This window comes from Acanthochromis polyacanthus, chromosome 16 (genome assembly GCF_021347895.1).
Source record: "Acanthochromis polyacanthus isolate Apoly-LR-REF ecotype Palm Island chromosome 16, KAUST_Apoly_ChrSc, whole genome shotgun sequence".
Taxonomy (NCBI): Eukaryota; Metazoa; Chordata; class Actinopteri; family Pomacentridae; genus Acanthochromis; species Acanthochromis polyacanthus.
The window spans coordinates 9775422-9792114 of NC_067128.1; the positions used below are offsets into that span (position 1 = coordinate 9775422).

At 37.0% G+C, this 16693-nt stretch overlaps 1 protein-coding gene across 12 annotated transcripts in view; it reads left to right on the top strand.

Annotated features, from left to right (window-relative positions):
• Positions 1–15649, top strand: part of epb41l2 (erythrocyte membrane protein band 4.1 like 2) — a 78967-nt gene extending 63318 nt beyond the window's left edge. For 6 of the 12 annotated variants that reach the window (XM_022189143.2, XM_051960561.1, XM_022189141.2 and 3 more), the window contains 8 exons: positions 310–501; positions 3129–3197; positions 3530–4111; positions 6036–6164; positions 6396–6494; positions 8345–8425; positions 9890–10004; positions 11529–15649. In XM_022189143.2, coding sequence (XP_022044835.2) covers positions 310–501; positions 3129–3197; positions 3530–4111; positions 6036–6164; positions 6396–6494; positions 8345–8425; positions 9890–9994 — 1257 coding nt within the window. In that variant the 3' untranslated portion in view covers positions 9995–10004; positions 11529–15649. The remainder of the gene's footprint in view (positions 1–309; positions 502–3128; positions 3198–3529; positions 4112–6035; positions 6165–6395; positions 6495–8344; positions 8426–9889; positions 10005–11528) is intronic. The other 6 variants (XM_022189145.2, XM_022189146.2, XM_022189148.2 and 3 more) reach the window with 6 other exon arrangements.
• The last annotated feature ends 1044 nt before the right edge of the window (positions 15650–16693 follow it).

Genomic DNA, 16693 nt, shown 5'->3' on the forward strand with positions numbered 1-16693 from the left:
TCCTCTGATTTCCGGCGCTCTTGGAACTACGTCAGCCTATTCGTTGTGCTGATTGGTTGTATACCTACCCAATTGCTGCAGTGATTTGAAAGACAACCTTTTAAGCCGCCTCCCTCCCTGTCGAGAGTTCCTAGACCCTTGTGTCTTCAGACCTGGGTCTAGCGCGGCTAGGCTGCTATATGTGTTTTGTTTCATGTTTTCTGAGTCCTGTGAGCTGAGGGTTATTTCTTGTCTTTCTCTCAAATTATCTTATATCTGTCCCTGCTTCTGTGTTTCTTTTCTCTGTTCTTCCTGTTTGTGTCGCTGTAGAGTCTTGAGGAGGAGATAGCTTCTGTACTGTTCAGTAGACACTCCGCTGCCGGCTTTCATTCGGCCGACGAAACCGACTGCAGTGTTCCTGAAGCAACACTAGATGCTGTTATATGTTCAGCTTCTGCTGCTGTCTGCAGTTCTTCTTCGCCACAAAAGCTTCTTATTTCCTCAACAATGTCTGCTGCTGAGGTGCTTCTGCTTCTACTTAACATCCAGGAATCAGTTCACTTTCATTGCAAGCTACAGCTGCAATTATTTTAATCGTTTGGTCGATGAAATGTCAGAAATTGCTAAAAATAAATGTTAATAACCGTTTTGTTTTGTCCACAAATCCAAAGATATTCAATTAACAGTCTTAGAAAAAGGAAAGCAACCACAATGTATTTGCATTTAAAAAGCTAAAATCAGATAATTTTGACTTTTTTTCCTCTAAGAAAAAATTGCTCAAACTGAAAAATAATAATTAACAAATTGTCTTGCTGGTTTAATTGAAAGTGAACTGGCATCTGTAATGTTTCAGTTAATTACAGATGCCTGCCACATATAAACAAAGGATTTGCTTTGTTTCTTTAATGCCTGCTGGTTGCTGGATGAATGTTGTTTATACATATATTGTGTATGAAACTATTCATCCTGAATGGACTGCTGATGCACAATGGATGACTGCAGAATTTTGTTTAAATCGACTAACAGCTGTGAATGCCATGAATTTTTGAATGTTTGTTTTGTGATTTAGTGCAAACGTTGCTGTAATCTTTGCTTTACCAGCATCTTTAGGGGGAAAATTATGTTCTAAAACCCATTTTCTACAGATTTACAGTTTTTAGTTATATTTTTGCTCAAGTTTGCACAAAAATGCCGTTACATAACACACTGAAGAGAAAGGCAGAATATGGGCTCTTAAGTGTATTGAAGCAGCATGTTAGAAATGTGAAAAGAAAACCCCATTTACTTTGAGGCTTTTGTATAAAACATTTCAAGCCTGGACTGTGACCAAAATTCATTATGGTTCAGTGTATTTTATGTCTCAGAGACGCTGCTGACTTCAATACCATTTTTATTTCTGTGATTTTTACATGAGAACACAAGCTTCTCGATCTATTGACGAAATGTTCTCTTCATCTTTTCATTTTCTCCTTTCAAATCTTTTACCCCATCTCTTCTGCCTGCCAAAAATGAACTTGAGTGGAAATTAACTTGTTGGTGCATGAAAGACACAAGCCGTGTTTCCATAGAACTGTCAAGCGAATTTGAGGCGAACATTTGAAATGTTGCAAAAGAGAATAAACACTGCTCTGTATTGTCACCAGGAAGTGGCGCTATAGGCCGCATTAGCTGTGATAAACAGAGTAGAAGAAACTGGAAACAAAACTAGAGCTACCTTTAAAAAGATGTACTTTAAATATGTACTACGGCTACCCTTTAAACGTATGCTTCATGTCGTTTGCATACAATCAGCACATACTGTTCCGTCATTATATTGCATCTTAAACTTAAACCATTGCGGTCTTTAGTCTGAAACATGATGTTCTTTATTTCAGCAGCTAAATTTTGGCTATACAACACCATACACTGTGTATACAGTCTACGTACAAGATACCATAACTGTGCAAAGGATTCTGGGTCAGAAGGTGCAAACTGTAAAATCCAGCTGGATATTTTAGGACTTCCTGGTATTTTAGCCATTTGACAAACTATGTAGTAGGGCAAATTAGATCTTGATCTGACACATTATACATTATAATATGCCAGTATGGATATTTGAATGCACCTGAACTGTTTTCCTAAAAAAAAAATCTCTGAAAAGAAGAAAAAAAACTATTTTGTTCTGCTTCTACGAGAAAAAATGGAAAGAGTTCTTCTAGAGTTGTTTACAATCTTGAAAGTTGTAATTATTCTTTCATGTTGGGTGGTATCGAACACGTTTAATACTGTTTGCAGTCTCTAGAAGAAGAGACTGCGAATTTAATTTTTGTTTTATGTAAAAACATAAAAAAATGTTTCAAACTGTTGTGTAAAACTCTGTCAAATATAGCTAAGTGCTCCTCAACACTAAGTTTCATGTTTAACCCTTTAAGCTTCAGTGTACCGCCGGCGGTACACCTACTAATTTGCATAGGAATTTCAAGAATGTCCGACGGGTGCAAACGCGATTATACAAACACTATACACTGATGGAAAGCTTAGATTCTCATGAATCCGCCGGTATAAACCACTTTCAGATGCGATTACCACAGCGGGTGAGAAAAACACATTTGTCCGACAAAAACAAATATTCATCCATCCGTTCTCTATACACGGCTTCAAAGCACACAGCGCGACTCACATTTCCGGGTTTATTATTACACACAAAAAAAAAGATTCCACAAAAAACGGCCATAATCCAACCTTTTACATCAGATGACACAAGCCAGTAAACTATTTTATCCAAAACATGTCCTGAAGTCGGTATAAAATCCCTGAATCGGTCGTTTTCAAGGAAATGCACCTCCCGATGCGCGTCCAATATTCCCCGTATTTTTCGTAATTTTTTTTTATTTAAAAATAGAATATTAGCGATTTTTTGTACTGAAAACGGCTGGAATTGACTGAAGCTTAAAGGGTTAAAGTGTTTAACTTACATAAAACTGGTTATATTTTACAACATGTGAGTGATTTTCTTTTATCAACCAACAAAATTCGCCTTTTAAATTAACTTTTTCTATGGAAACACGGCTGTAGTAAGATGTCGAATAAGGAGAGATAACTCATCCCAGTGTTGCTAACTGCTAACAATGCTAACGTGTGTGATTGATGATGACTTCTCTGTCACGCAGGTCGTCGAGCCCCAAACAGAAGCAGCTCCAGCCGATAACACGATCTCTGATACCAAAGAACCCGCGAAGGTGGTCCTAACTTTCTCCTATAAATCCATCCAGCCTCTCGCTCTCCATCTTCATCCATCTGCAGCTTGAAACGTCTCTATTTTCATTCTCCATCTAACTTCTTCATCTCCACAGTCGAACATCTTCATCCTCTGTTTCCTCCTGATGTTGCTTTTGGTGTTGATTTACTCTCAGTTTAATGATTTCATTTATGTCCGATGATCACGTTATGCTTTTTGTTTTTTGTTTTTTTTGTCCCCCCCATGCGTTTGTTGTGTATGTGTGTGTGCACTTCATTGTGTGTGTGCGTGCACTTGGTGTACATGCGTGCTTGTGTTTGTGCGTGTGAGCAGACGACCGAAGTCGAAATCGAGGAAACTGTTGTCGTCCAAGAGGTTTCCAGGGTGGCCAAACCTGGCGTTGTCACGGTTACGGCCGGTCTTCCTGCAGCAGAGCAGGAAACCAGGAAGCAGGAAGTGAGAGTGGTGGAGGAGGAAGTAATGCTCAAAGAGGAGGAAGAGGAGGTGAAACCGACGAAGCAGGAGAGCGTTTCGTCTGAAAGCGAGAGTGAAGAGGAAGCAGAGTACCATCCGAACATGCCCATCGCTCAGATCCCAGAGGAGAAGGAAGATGAGGAAGAGCAGGAGGAGACGACGAAGAAGAAGGAGGAAGTGGAGGAGGATGTTTTGGTGCTGGATGCTCCTTCGATTCCAGCAGAAGAAGAAACCAACCGAGCTGAAGACGACATGAAAAAGATCGAGACCGAAGAGAGCACCGATGATCCCATGGTGACGCCCGACGAAGCTCCCAACGGCATCCTCCTGCCTGAAGAGGGCGTCACTGCTCCCGCACTGGAAAAGGAGGAGCCTAAAGTGAACGGAGAAGCCTCATTGGTGGAAGCAGAGCCGCGGCCGCAGGTTATTTGTTGCTCTGAGGTAAAGCCGACTACCAGAGCTTCCCTGGGCTTTGATCCTTCCTGCCAGCTGTAGAAAAACACCCACTTTTTTCCTTCCTGCTTATCTCAGTGCCAGTTTCCTTCCTGCTTGCGTGAATATTTAAGCCCCATGTACTCTCCTGTGCTTTTAAGAAGCTAAAACTCCTGTAAAACCAACAGAAGAAAGCTTTAAAGATACAGATCACCGCCATTGTTTTGGTGTTTTGGTGTTCAAGTCGAGCTACCATCCCTTCATACATCTTATTTTACTTCCATACCATTCTGTAGTCTTCTCATGTTGCTGCCTCCTACTCTGCGCTGTATTATTCTGTAGTGTTGTGAAGTAAATGGGGCCTAAGTGGGAAATGCATGATGCTTGTAGGTGTGTTTTTTGCTCTGCATGCTGTGTTTGCTTGTGCGTTCTCTTGTGTTTGGCAGTGATGCTTCTCGTTCCATTTTAAATTGGCATGTTGTGGTCACCGGTCTTGTGTTAATCGTCATTGCCAATCACTTTGGAAAAGCTTCATCTTGAATGTCATCTTGTTTGCCTTTCCGTTGTGTTTTTTTTATCGGTTTTCTGCATGCTTGTGCTGCATTTTGAGTTGCATGTCGACACCAAAGATTTGTTTTCTGTAGTTGTGTTGCTGCTGTAGTTTCTTTGTTGCACTGCATGAAGTGTAGATGATGTCATGTTCTGCATGAGTTTGGGAGTTCTGGCTTTTTTCTGCGTGAGTTTTACTGCATGTACTTGCACATGCTGCGTTTATGCATTTACAGCTGCTGCTACAGAATGTGCACACATTTAGTGTATTACACTAAATATCACTCCATTTTGGTTCTTTAAATTCAGTTAATCTGCAGTTAAAGCTGGGGTCGGCAGAAGGATTACACCAGACAAGCACAAAAATACACCAGGATTTCGTGCGCAACAAAGTTTTGATCATAAATGTGAAATTAAATCAGCCACAGCTGCATGTGTCAACCTTTGGCTATGATTAGCAAAATGCTAAACTATTAGCAAAAAAGCAACTCACCACCAGCTTCCATTTAAATTCATATTTATGTGTCCGCAAGGGTACAAGAATGAACATTTTTCACCAGATTTTAACTGCAATGTAATTAAATGTAGTTGTGTAGATTTCTGTTTGGTTAAACTTTAGATGATTTTTGTAAAATCACTAAAAAAAAGTGTTAATTTACAACAGTAAAAAATCTGCCAAAACTGTAAATAACATCCTCATCAAACTGTTTACAGTGAGACTTGTTTCTACTGTATTTAAATGAGGAAAAATATAATTACTTTACTGATATATGCTATTATTTAAAGAAAAATAATGTATATTAATGCTTGAAAATATAATTAACTTAACTAAATTACAGATAGTAGCTAGTAAAATCACAGAAAAAAGTGTTATAATTGTTAAAACAGGTCAAAACAGTACCATCCAGATCAAAAAATCTGTTTGTTATAAACCTATTCTTTTAGCTCTTACTGTTTTTACTGTACAAAAACAGTTTTATTTTTCAGATACAGGAAAAAATATATATATTGAGACTCAAAATACAAAAACAAATGGGTCTTATTTTTCTTTCAACAGACTTGTTGCCCAATGTTTAGTTTTTTACTGGATTTTTTTGTACAGTACAAACAGTCAAGAGCAGCTGCATGAATCTGGTTTCCTTTCTGAGACTTTTTTACCCCCAAAATTGCCTACCCCAGCTTTAATTTGATAAGGTTTAAACACGTGTTCTTTCAGATTACTTTTCATTATACAACAACTACAAAGTTCCCTGTGAACTTACTTGGAGGTGAATTTGTTTCCAAAACAGTTGGATAGAATTTTTCTTTCAAATTTCTGTTTCTGTCGCGGTCTCAGGTTTAACACATTAACCGTCTTTCCTCCCCTCACTTCCTGTCTCTCCAGCCGCCGGTGGTAAAGACAGAAATGGTGACTATATCAGACACGTTTGCGGCCCAGAAAACTGAGATAGCAACAAAAGAAGTGCCCATCGTACATACGGAAACCAAGACCATCACATACGAGGCCGCACAGGTGCACATTTAGCCAACACCAGGGAGATTTTCTTTATTTTCTCATGTTTCATCTCATACTCCTGTGGAACTTTTTTAAGATTTATTGTTATTGTAAAGCTGAGTAATGCTAATGTTCCAAAGTGTTTGTTCCTCTCTAGCTACGACTCATGGCGCCATCATTCATTCGCTTCTCTGCAGGGTGAAAAACTCCTTAATGTGCAGCTAATTGTGTGTCTCTGTGTGTTGTCAGCTGGATGGTAATGGAGATGGGGAGCCTGGAGTGTTGATGACGGCTCAGACAATCACCTCCGAGTCTCTGTGTACTACAACAACCACACACATTACCAAGGTACCAACACACACGTTGGGTTCTGTTGGGCTAAAAATGTTCCTACAAGCATTTAAGATATGATAAAATAAACATTATTGATGTCTAACTGGGGAAATGTACGTGTTACAGCAGCTGGATACAAATGAAGAAGCAGGATAAGAACTACAAAACTCCAAAAGGCTAAAAATAGTTTTGTTGTTGATGTGGAAGAGCTGCAAAGAGAGAACACAGTTTGGCATGTTGTTGTTGTGTTATATGGGAACAAACAGTGTTTAATGATGTCTTAACACTTCAAGAGCTAAAGCTGGTGTTAAATGATGCTCTCGAGAACAGGAAGAGCTGCAGGATAAAAAAAAGAAGCAATGTTTAAATGTAGTTGTTTGGAAGACAAAAAATTTTTTTCCTGTAAAAACTAAAGAAGAAGCACAGCCATCGACAGAAACCAGGACGTGAGCTACTTTCACAGCAGCTAAGGCTATGCTAACAGCTAGCGGCTAAGTTACTTGAAAACAATAATTATTAATGCTGTAAGATCTGGACATGGTAATTTGTATATAAATCAGCTCCAAGTATCAGTTATCAACAGCTTTTCTGATCTTTTCTTATCATTCAGAGGCACCAAACCAACACTTTTACTGCAATACTGCAAACTCCATTTTGCTGTAATGTACTTTTTACACTAACAGTATTTTTCAAACTTGTATTGTAGTATTTTTACTTTGCCATACTGGTATTTTTATTTAAAGCACTGACAGGCTTCTTATTTATCTTCTACACACTGAGACAGTCACTCATTTGTTTTTTCATTCATGTGCAGTATCTCTTGACAATGTTATTTATTACTATTTGATAAAATAATTGATATTGATTAAATACATCGTTCAAAAATAATGATTGTTGCTGCTTATTATAGTCCACATTCTGATGCAAAATTGGATGAATATAATTTCCATCCAGGTCACTTGCAGTCCACCATCTCTGAGTTAACGTTATTTTTACTGATTATATATTTTATATTTATTATTTGTTTCAATAGTACATTGTCAGTACTTTTGCACTTTAATATTTGCATTTTCTATGCATCAAGAAGAGTTCCACACCTAGTTTTGTTGTATCTGCGGCTTACATTGACAGTAAATACTCTCCAATTCTGATTTTCTGCCTTCTTCCACTGCTGTGATCTGGTATAGACGTAGATTTTAACGTCTTTCTCATTGCAGTTGAACAGTTAACATGGTGTGCTGCTACGATTGGCTGTCTTGGTAAAAAAAAATGACAGTTTTAACCAAAATAGAGCATTTTTGTTAGTCTCAGCCACCAGAAAAAATACCAGACCATCAGTGTAGGGAAGCGGCTCATCGTCTTTTAGTGCAAATACAAAATTCTTCCATTGCAAACACCTGAAAATTTGCCACCTTCAGGAAAACTATGGTGCATTTGTCAGCCTTTGCCTAAAGTTTGCAAAAAGCTAAACTTATACCAACACAGCAACTCATCACCAGCTTACATTTTAAAGGCTAATTGATTTGTACATGTCAGAAATGAGCATCTTTCACCAGATTTAACTTTAATGTACTTAAATGTAATTTGCAGATTCCTGTTTGGTTAAACTACAGATCATTTTAGCAAAGTCACTGAAAAAAGTATAAATTTGCATGTTAACTGTATAAAACAGGCCAAAAAAAACTCACTAGCATCCACATCAAACTGTTCATTTAAAAGGAGACTTGTTTTTACTGTAGATGCCATTATTTAAAAGAAAAAATATGTGTATTAAACTTTAGGGAAGCTTTTGTAAACACTGATAGTAATTTACAAAAACACTTATGTCAGTCATAAATGTGTTTTTGTCACTGTTTTTTTTCCAGACGTTAAAGGGCGGTCTGTCAGAGACGAGGATTGAGAAACGCATCGTCATCACCGGCGACTGTGACATCGACCACGACCAGGTCAGTTTTTTATCTCATAATTAAATCTGCTGCCGTACCTGCTGCTGTTTGAGGAACTTTACTCTCACCAGATGTGTGAAAGTTCATACTGAGGATTTTTGCTCTGAGAGTGGAAAGCAGTTTTCTCTGCTGACGTGTCGATCATGTTGCTTACAGTCTAAAGTTTAATTTCTGAATCACTAAAAGTCATCAGTTCACCCAGATTTCACTCATTGTTCATTAAGATGCTACAGATCATTAATTCATCCCGGAAATAGTGTCTTATCCTCTTTTGAGTTTGTTGCTTGTTGCTGCGTCTGATTTTTGTTGCTCGTCTTTGTGTTTGATCGTCACGTTTCCACAGTTTGGGACTGCATCCATCAAAGAAAATCTTGGAGAACTGGAATTAAATTGACTCTTTAACTAATTGATTTATTGCGGGGGAAAAAATATGTTTAAGTATCAAATCTTATTATTTCAGTAGAAAATGAAGTTTGTAATGATTTAATATGCAGCAAATTTTTACTTTTTATATTGACTTAGTCATTTTTAGTTGATCTCATAATCTCATTTTGGAGTATTTATTGTAATTAGTTTTACAATTTTGAATTTATTTATTTTTTATCATTTTAAATTAATTTTATTCCTTTTGTTTTTTAAAATTTTTATGTGATTTAAATATTTTTCTGTCTCGCTTTTTTTGCAAAATATTTTTGCAGTTGTATAAATAAGTTTATTTATACATTTTAATTAGATTTTCATAAATCAATCAAGGTTCTTATAATTTCAGTAGCAAGTAATCTGATTAAAATTATTTTATAAATCTGCAAATATTAGCTTGAAATGTTGCCTTTGAACTCATTTAGCCTAAAAAGGCTAACAGGCACATTTAGATTTTTTTATTCCTCCTATGATCAGTCGATTGGTTGAAGAGAAGCTGTGATTTCAGTCCACCAAGATTTTCTATTTCTGTATTACAGTCCTCATCATATGAGTGACAGTTGTTAAAACAATGTCAAAATGTCATTATCCATTTACATACAGTCTGATGTGTAAAATTGTAAGTTTGTTGTGAGACCCGATAAAATAAATTTAAAGACGTTTCAAGATATTTAAAAGAAATATTTGTTTTTCTACTAACTTTGATGAGGATCCTGGTGTTAAAACGCCACAAATATCTCAAATACTTGAAACTGCAAACGTTTATTTTGTTCGGGTCTGCATGATTCTGGCTCCACGTTTTTATTTAAGTTGCCTGTTTGGTCTGATTCGCTGGATTTACACCGAAAAACAAACTTTACTTCATCGATTCACTTCCCGATGAAGTAAAACGACACATTGGTCATAAATCCAGCGTCGTTGTCGTTTTCTTTATGCTTCTTCTTCTTTTATTTTTCATTTAACTCCACCGTCTCCCACCTCCTTCCCCTCCACTGCCTGCGGTGCTCGGTGCTGCCACTGTGTGGTGGGACCCCGGTACTGCAGGCACTGGCCCAGGCCATTAAGGAGGCCAAAGAGCAACATCCTGACATGTCTGTTACCAGAGTGGTGGTTCATAAAGAAACTGAACTGGCTGAGGAGGAGGATTGACTGAACTCAGGTAATAATAATGATAGTAGAAGAGTATTATTATTATTGATGGTGAAGGTTTTATTTAAAGGTCCCACATTGTGCCACTTTTTGGCAAATGTATGAAAGTCTCTCATGCTTAGTTATTCATCTCAAAAAGAACACAAATATGGTTTATTTAATCAAGACTTTATAATGTATTGTTTTAGTTCTGTTGTAAATTGTCTAAATGTCTGTAGCTTTGAATGCAGCTGTTGTTCCCGCCCCCTTCAGGAATAAAACTGTCTATGATTGACAGTGCAACATCACTGTACAGCAGCTGACAGATATGTGACTTAGAAAGCTTTAACTTTTTAATTTACATGGAAGTATCGCCAAATTTACAGCACAGTCAGTGTTTCTGTTTCATATATTTGATAAGTTTGTTGGACAAAAATGGCAACTCTAAAACCATCATTGATGGTGAAGGTTTTATTTAAAGGTCCCACATTGTGCCACTTTCTGGGAAATTAATGAAAGTCCCCAGAAGGTTTATTTTAGTTTTTCAGCTCAAAAATACCAGAGATGGATGATTTAAACATGAATGTGTAAGTTTCAGTTTGAGGGGGTGGAGCACATTTTTGATCTTGCTCTTCTTGTTTGAGTTCATCATCGGAGTCCGTCAGCATTAGCATACATTAGCATGGATATGTCCGTCTTCGGCTTTTGTCTTCTGTTTACTAACACGGGTGAAGTGATGCGTGACGTCAGGATTGGTAGGTCCGCGTGATACAGTGAGGGGAGGGGAAGAATAAGTATTCTGATCTCAAAACTTAATATTTGGATACCAGCACAATGACCAAATATTTAAATATTTGGGTCCAGCCCTACTCCATACTTGTCTCCGCTCTGTGCAAACACTGCCTGCAGTTCATCCAAAAACTCAGTCTTTGTCCCATGATTGTTGATTTCAGACAGGGTTTACGTTTTTTAACAGAATCTGGTGGAAATGCCAAATTTTTGATTAAATATCACAATTTGAAGCTTTTTTTTCCCACACATAATGCATTCACAGACTATCAGAAAGTTATAATTTTGACTAACCCCTCCATTTGTACAGTTTGTTGCTACTAAATGTTGCATTTTTATATTTTTATTTGTCTCCATACTTGTATCCTCTCTGATCTGTGGAAACACTGCCTGCAGTTCAGCCAAAACCCTGCAGAAGTTTGTCGTATGATTGTTAGTTGCAGTTGAGTCACTAATAAGTTCACAGTTGCTTAGAGGGATGCAGAATATCTACATGTTTTACGAGACGTAGAATGAAGTGATTTGGATGAAATGTGATCATTTTTAGCTACAAAGTTGGACCACATGAGAGGACAGAATTCTGATTTTATTTGCTTTTCTCTGTAGGTTCTGGGTAAACGATGCATATAAAGCACAATAAAAGTTACTTGCACCGTATGGGACCTTTAACCGCTCTCACATCTTGTAAAATATGAGAATAATGGCAGTTTAACTCAGTTTTTCTGAGTATTAAAGCTGCAGTTTTTCTTTCCTTGTATTTTCTCAGAGCTGAAGCCCACTGTGACTGTTTTCTGTTGACATCGACTGAACTTCATCATCCTACGACGACCGACAGACGGGAGGAGGAGAAGAATGGGAGGATTAAAGTGAAGCTCTTCTTTCTGTGGTGCATCTGAATCCCTTCACCGCAAAACAACCAAGAAAAAGAAAAATAATGTCCTCGCTCTTCAGTGAGGGAATCAAAAAGAACCACTTTGTTTAGCTTAACATTTGTAGCTCGTTTTTATTTTTTATTAGTGCTTTTTTTCTTTAACTGTTTTACAAAAAAAGAGAGAAGATAGCGACGTCTGTCATGTATTGCAAAGATAAAAACAAAGGATGCACCAAATTCTGATCAGATTTGAAGCTGAAAAGAAAGATCTTCACATCCTTTTATCGATTCTTTCACCAGTTGCAGTTCAGTAAAAATAAGCTTTTATCTTAACGATTACTATTAAAATCAAACAAATCTTTTGATTTTAATAACCAGATTTTTTGGTGTATTTCTTTAAAAAAGTGATTTGTTAAATTACAGCTCCCCCTCTCAGTTGAGTGTAAATGGAGAGTAATATAATATATCTCATTTTAAAAAGCGTAGGACTGAAGAAAACACTTTTTTTTCACATTCACAGTCGATAAACAGTAGAAATATCACCTTTTCTTACTAATAATTACAGAAAACTGGGAGCTGTAACTTAAAATATTGCAGTAAAAAAAAAAAAATCCTTTTTTGTTTATTTTTGTTTCTATCTTTTTTCTCCTGTAATAATAGTTTTAATTCATCCACATTCCTTGTGTGTGACTAGCGGCTGAGAAAGTTCATTTTCAGCTCAATTTGACTCAAAAAGTGACTTTTTAACGTTTATAAAAGATACAAATGGAGCGTATTTCATAAAAAGGGGTTCAGTTTTAATCAGTGGAATTTCAACATTTTTATAATTAGTTTTTACTAAATTTAAATAAATTTGAGCTGAGAATGAACTGCCTGTCAAGCTGAGCGGCTCTGTACAGAACGAATGAAGGTTGTTAGATGGGAGCAGCTCTCATTGGCTGAACACACTGCCTGGGCCCGCCCACTTTATGACACTAACCAGTCCTATTGGGCCGCGGGAGGGCAAAGGGAGGCTTTCTGATTGGGAGAGTGCCAACTGACGACTTTGGGAGTGAAAAAATATGAAATGCGATTGAAAGTTGGCCTTATTAATGGGGGAAAAAAAGGCGAGTTTTGGCGCGTTACTGTGCATCCTGTGATGAAAGTTTTTCTTCTAAGGATGAAGCTTAATACAGAATTAATCCAGCAGTTTAAATTATTCCAAACAAGTTACCAAAACAATGACAACTTGACCGTTTCTGCGAGTTTTCTTGCTCGATATGACGTCAAACTCAACACATTTTCTGACTTTTTTTTAAAATCTCGAGCGACTCTAGCTTCGATGCTACAGTGTTGATTGGTTTTGGAGTGTGTAGATGACCGATTATCTCATCTAGATACGATTTTCTGACATTGTCTGGCTGTTTTTCCGCAACCAAACATCCTGCTGCATGAACGTGATTTATTATTTTACACTCAAAGCAGTTCCAACACGACGGTAAACAGCAGCTTAAAGGGACTCGTGTCGAAGGGTTTGAAGTGCTCTTGAAACCCCCTTAAAAGGAAACTCGTGTTTTTCATCGAAATGTGAGTTGTGCGTGTAAATATCGGTGGCGCTAAATGTGTTGGCGCAAGACGCAGATTTTCAGTGAGAGCAGCGACGAACGGAGGCGAATTCTGCAGAAATTTCACTGATTGTGGGCAAAGAAGTGCCACAGAAAACTGAACAGGTTATTCCATGAAAAGTCAGTCAGACCTCCTCAGAATCTGAAGTTTTTTATGTACAGTAACTTCAGTTTGTTTATTCAAACCGTGCAAAGTTTCACCTTCACACTGAGTTGAAGAGTTTCAGGCACTGGAAGTACAAAGTTTTGGATTTGAGCCTCATAACTTCATCAGTTCAGTAAATAGACGCATGATATTTTCAGGGCTGAAAATCACATTTCAATTCTGTTATAAACTGCAGCCAGACCAGTTTTACATCGATCCAGGTGTCCCAGTCTAAAGACTAAATCTGATTTCTGTTCCAAAATGACACAAGCAAGACAAAGCTTTGTGAAAGATGTGAAACAACATGAACGAGGTCCCGAACCATGAAAAAAGCAACAAATAAACCAAACAGAAGCAAGACCGAAAAGAAAGAAACTTACTGTGAAAACAACAGACAAAATGCTAAAAAAATGACAACGCAAAACAAGAAAAAGAGACAAAATCAGACACAAGATGATTTAAAAAATGACAAAAACCTGTTTTCCATCCATCCATTTGTCAGAAACTCAAGACTAAATCTGATTTCTGTTTGATTTTTTTCTCAATAACCAACTTTAAACATCAATATTATGGAATGTATCATAGTTTGAACAGCAACAGCAGTTTAATGTTTGACATGGAGTCATAGAAATAGTCATAGGTACCCTGGATGTGTTTGTTTTCTGATAATTCACTGGAGAAAACTTTAAAAAGCGCATTCTGAGTAAATATTTAAGGCTCAGATCAGCATGTGTTAGAGGGGGTTGGTCAGAAGAAGTTTAAGACAATGAAAGAGTCATTTTTACTCGCATTAGATACCAGAATAATCTACTAGACACAATTCACTCTGTGGTCAAATGCTTTTTTCTTTTCATTTTGTGCACTTTTTGTGACATTTGGGGGTAATTAGTAGAGAACAGAAACACATCCAGGGCACCAGTGATTGTTTCTATGACTCTATGTTGTAGACATTATTGTGCTGAACAAAAACGACATTTAGTGTTTAGATTGTGACTCCCGTATCGATGTAAAACTGATCTGGTAGCAGTTTTTACCAGAACTCATCATGCGTCTATCTGCTGTACTGATGAAATGATGGAAGAATCCCAAAAACGTTCTTCTTTAAGGGCTTTAACTCTGAAAATATACAAGTATGAAGGTAAAACTTTGCACGGCTTCCTTAAATATATCAAAGTTCTTGCAGATTTTTTAAAAATGAGCTGATTCTGATGGTATTTCTTGGTCAGATTTGGTTGATTTTTCTATGAAGTAACCCAAGAAATCAAACATTCCACCTGGACTTTTGTAGATACATCCACTGGACATTTTTTATTTTAGTAAACCTGACATGCGTTCTCCAGAAAAGCTGATCAGATTAAGGCTTTTTAACTTGTTTGTACCAGCAGCAGTGCACATTTTTCCCACCTTGTCCAGCAGGAGTTAAAAAGCGGCTTTTTGGGGGGGGATCGCTGGTCTGAGCTCGACTATGCAGTTATAAAAACATTCCACGAGGGGGAAGCTTTAACCTCTGACCCTCTTGCAAAGACGACAAAAGCAGCAGAAAAACTTTTAAAAAGCAGACACTAGGCAGCTTCGGAAGCTTTCGCTGTTCCAAAAACAGAAATCTGTAACATCACAGCGACTATATTTGTAGATTTTCTCGTTTTTTTCTCTGTGATCTACTTGTTGGAAGGTGGGTTTCTCATACCTCCCCTCTCTCTCTCTGTCTCTCTATTGCATATTTGTAAAATGTGTTTTTGGACTGAAGCACCACTACGAATCAAAATCTGCCACTGCTTTCCTCTTTTTTTTTTCTTTTTTTTTTTGTACTTTTCGCCCCTCTGCTCTCAATCAGGAGCTTCAACGCTGCCAGGTCGGGCTTTTCAAAATCAAATCGATTGGATTTAACACCGAGGAAAACCGAACCTCACGAGAAAGTTGCAAAAATTTCAATGCCAGCTGATTTCAAAAACCATCAGGGACTGGATTTTGTAGCATTAAACTCACACGGTGTCTTTTTTCCTTCACTTTTAAAGTCAAATTCTGAATTCTACACTCAAATCTCAGGCTCTGAAACCAGCACAGTTTTGTATTTGCGTTAAAACAGTAAAAAAAATTGAACACATTTAGTGGAGAAAACCCGACCGGCGGCGGCGGCGCTTCCTGTCAGCTAACAGTGATCACTGGTAGATTTTATCTGTCTAGAAGCTTAAATGTTTTGTGTCTCCCCACACAGACACTCCTGCCCCTGTGTAACACTGTTTAAATAAAGGATTGTTATACTCTGACGTCTTCGTTTCCATATTTCTCATCCATTTTTTTTTTTTTTGTTTTGTTGATCCCTGAGGGGGGAATTGCTGATTTTACAGCTGCTGCCATTCAAAGAGAGCAGAAAAAATGCCCTTAAAATATAAACAGAAGTAGAAAGTTTCAGCTTAAAACTAAAAATGTGCATTAAGAGATAAATATATAGCTCTACAGTGTCAAAAATAAAAATAGGTATAAATGCGTTACTGTACATTGTCAACTCAAGAAATGACTGAGTTTAATAATTACTCATTAATTATATGCAGGAAACACTAAGTGCTGTTTTGATGCACTTTATGTAAGTATTTCCATGTTTTTCTCCAACTGAAATACATTTCAGAAGCAAATATTTCACTTCCTGCTTCCCCACGCTGATTTAGAGCTTTAATTTTGAAATATTTTTACACTTTTTAGATTATTTCAGTTGGCATTTCCTTGTTTTTCTCCGATTAAAACACATTTCGGAGGCAAATATTGTGCTTTTTTTTTTTTTTTTTTGCTTCACTGCATTTATCTTTAAGCTTTAGTTAACTTAAGGTTAAAAACCTCTATTATATATTATTATTATAAAACCGTGTCAGATACTGTCAGTAGAAGTACTAATACCAGTGTAGAAATAGCAAAAGTACAAACATGAGCATCAAAATATATTTGAAGTACAAGATCTGAGTTACTGTCCACTACTGACAAATATTTTATTTTCTACTCCAACACACTCATTTTAAAGGTTAGTTGCTGGTTGTTAGCAGGTTGAGCTTATTAATGTAAAATATGAATGAACATGTTTTGCTATATTTAATGAGTTTAGTTGCCCAGCAGTGAATAAAATCACTTCAAGTAGCTCCAGCTGCAAGATTACAGTGATGAATGAATATTAAATATGCTATTCTACATCGTGAGTACTTTCTGGACAGGTATTTTAAATACATATCTATAGTATTTTTACATTGTAGTATTATTGTTTTTTATGCTTGGCAGATTTCTTAAACATCTGGAAAATCATTGCAATGTGTCTTTTTGCTTGA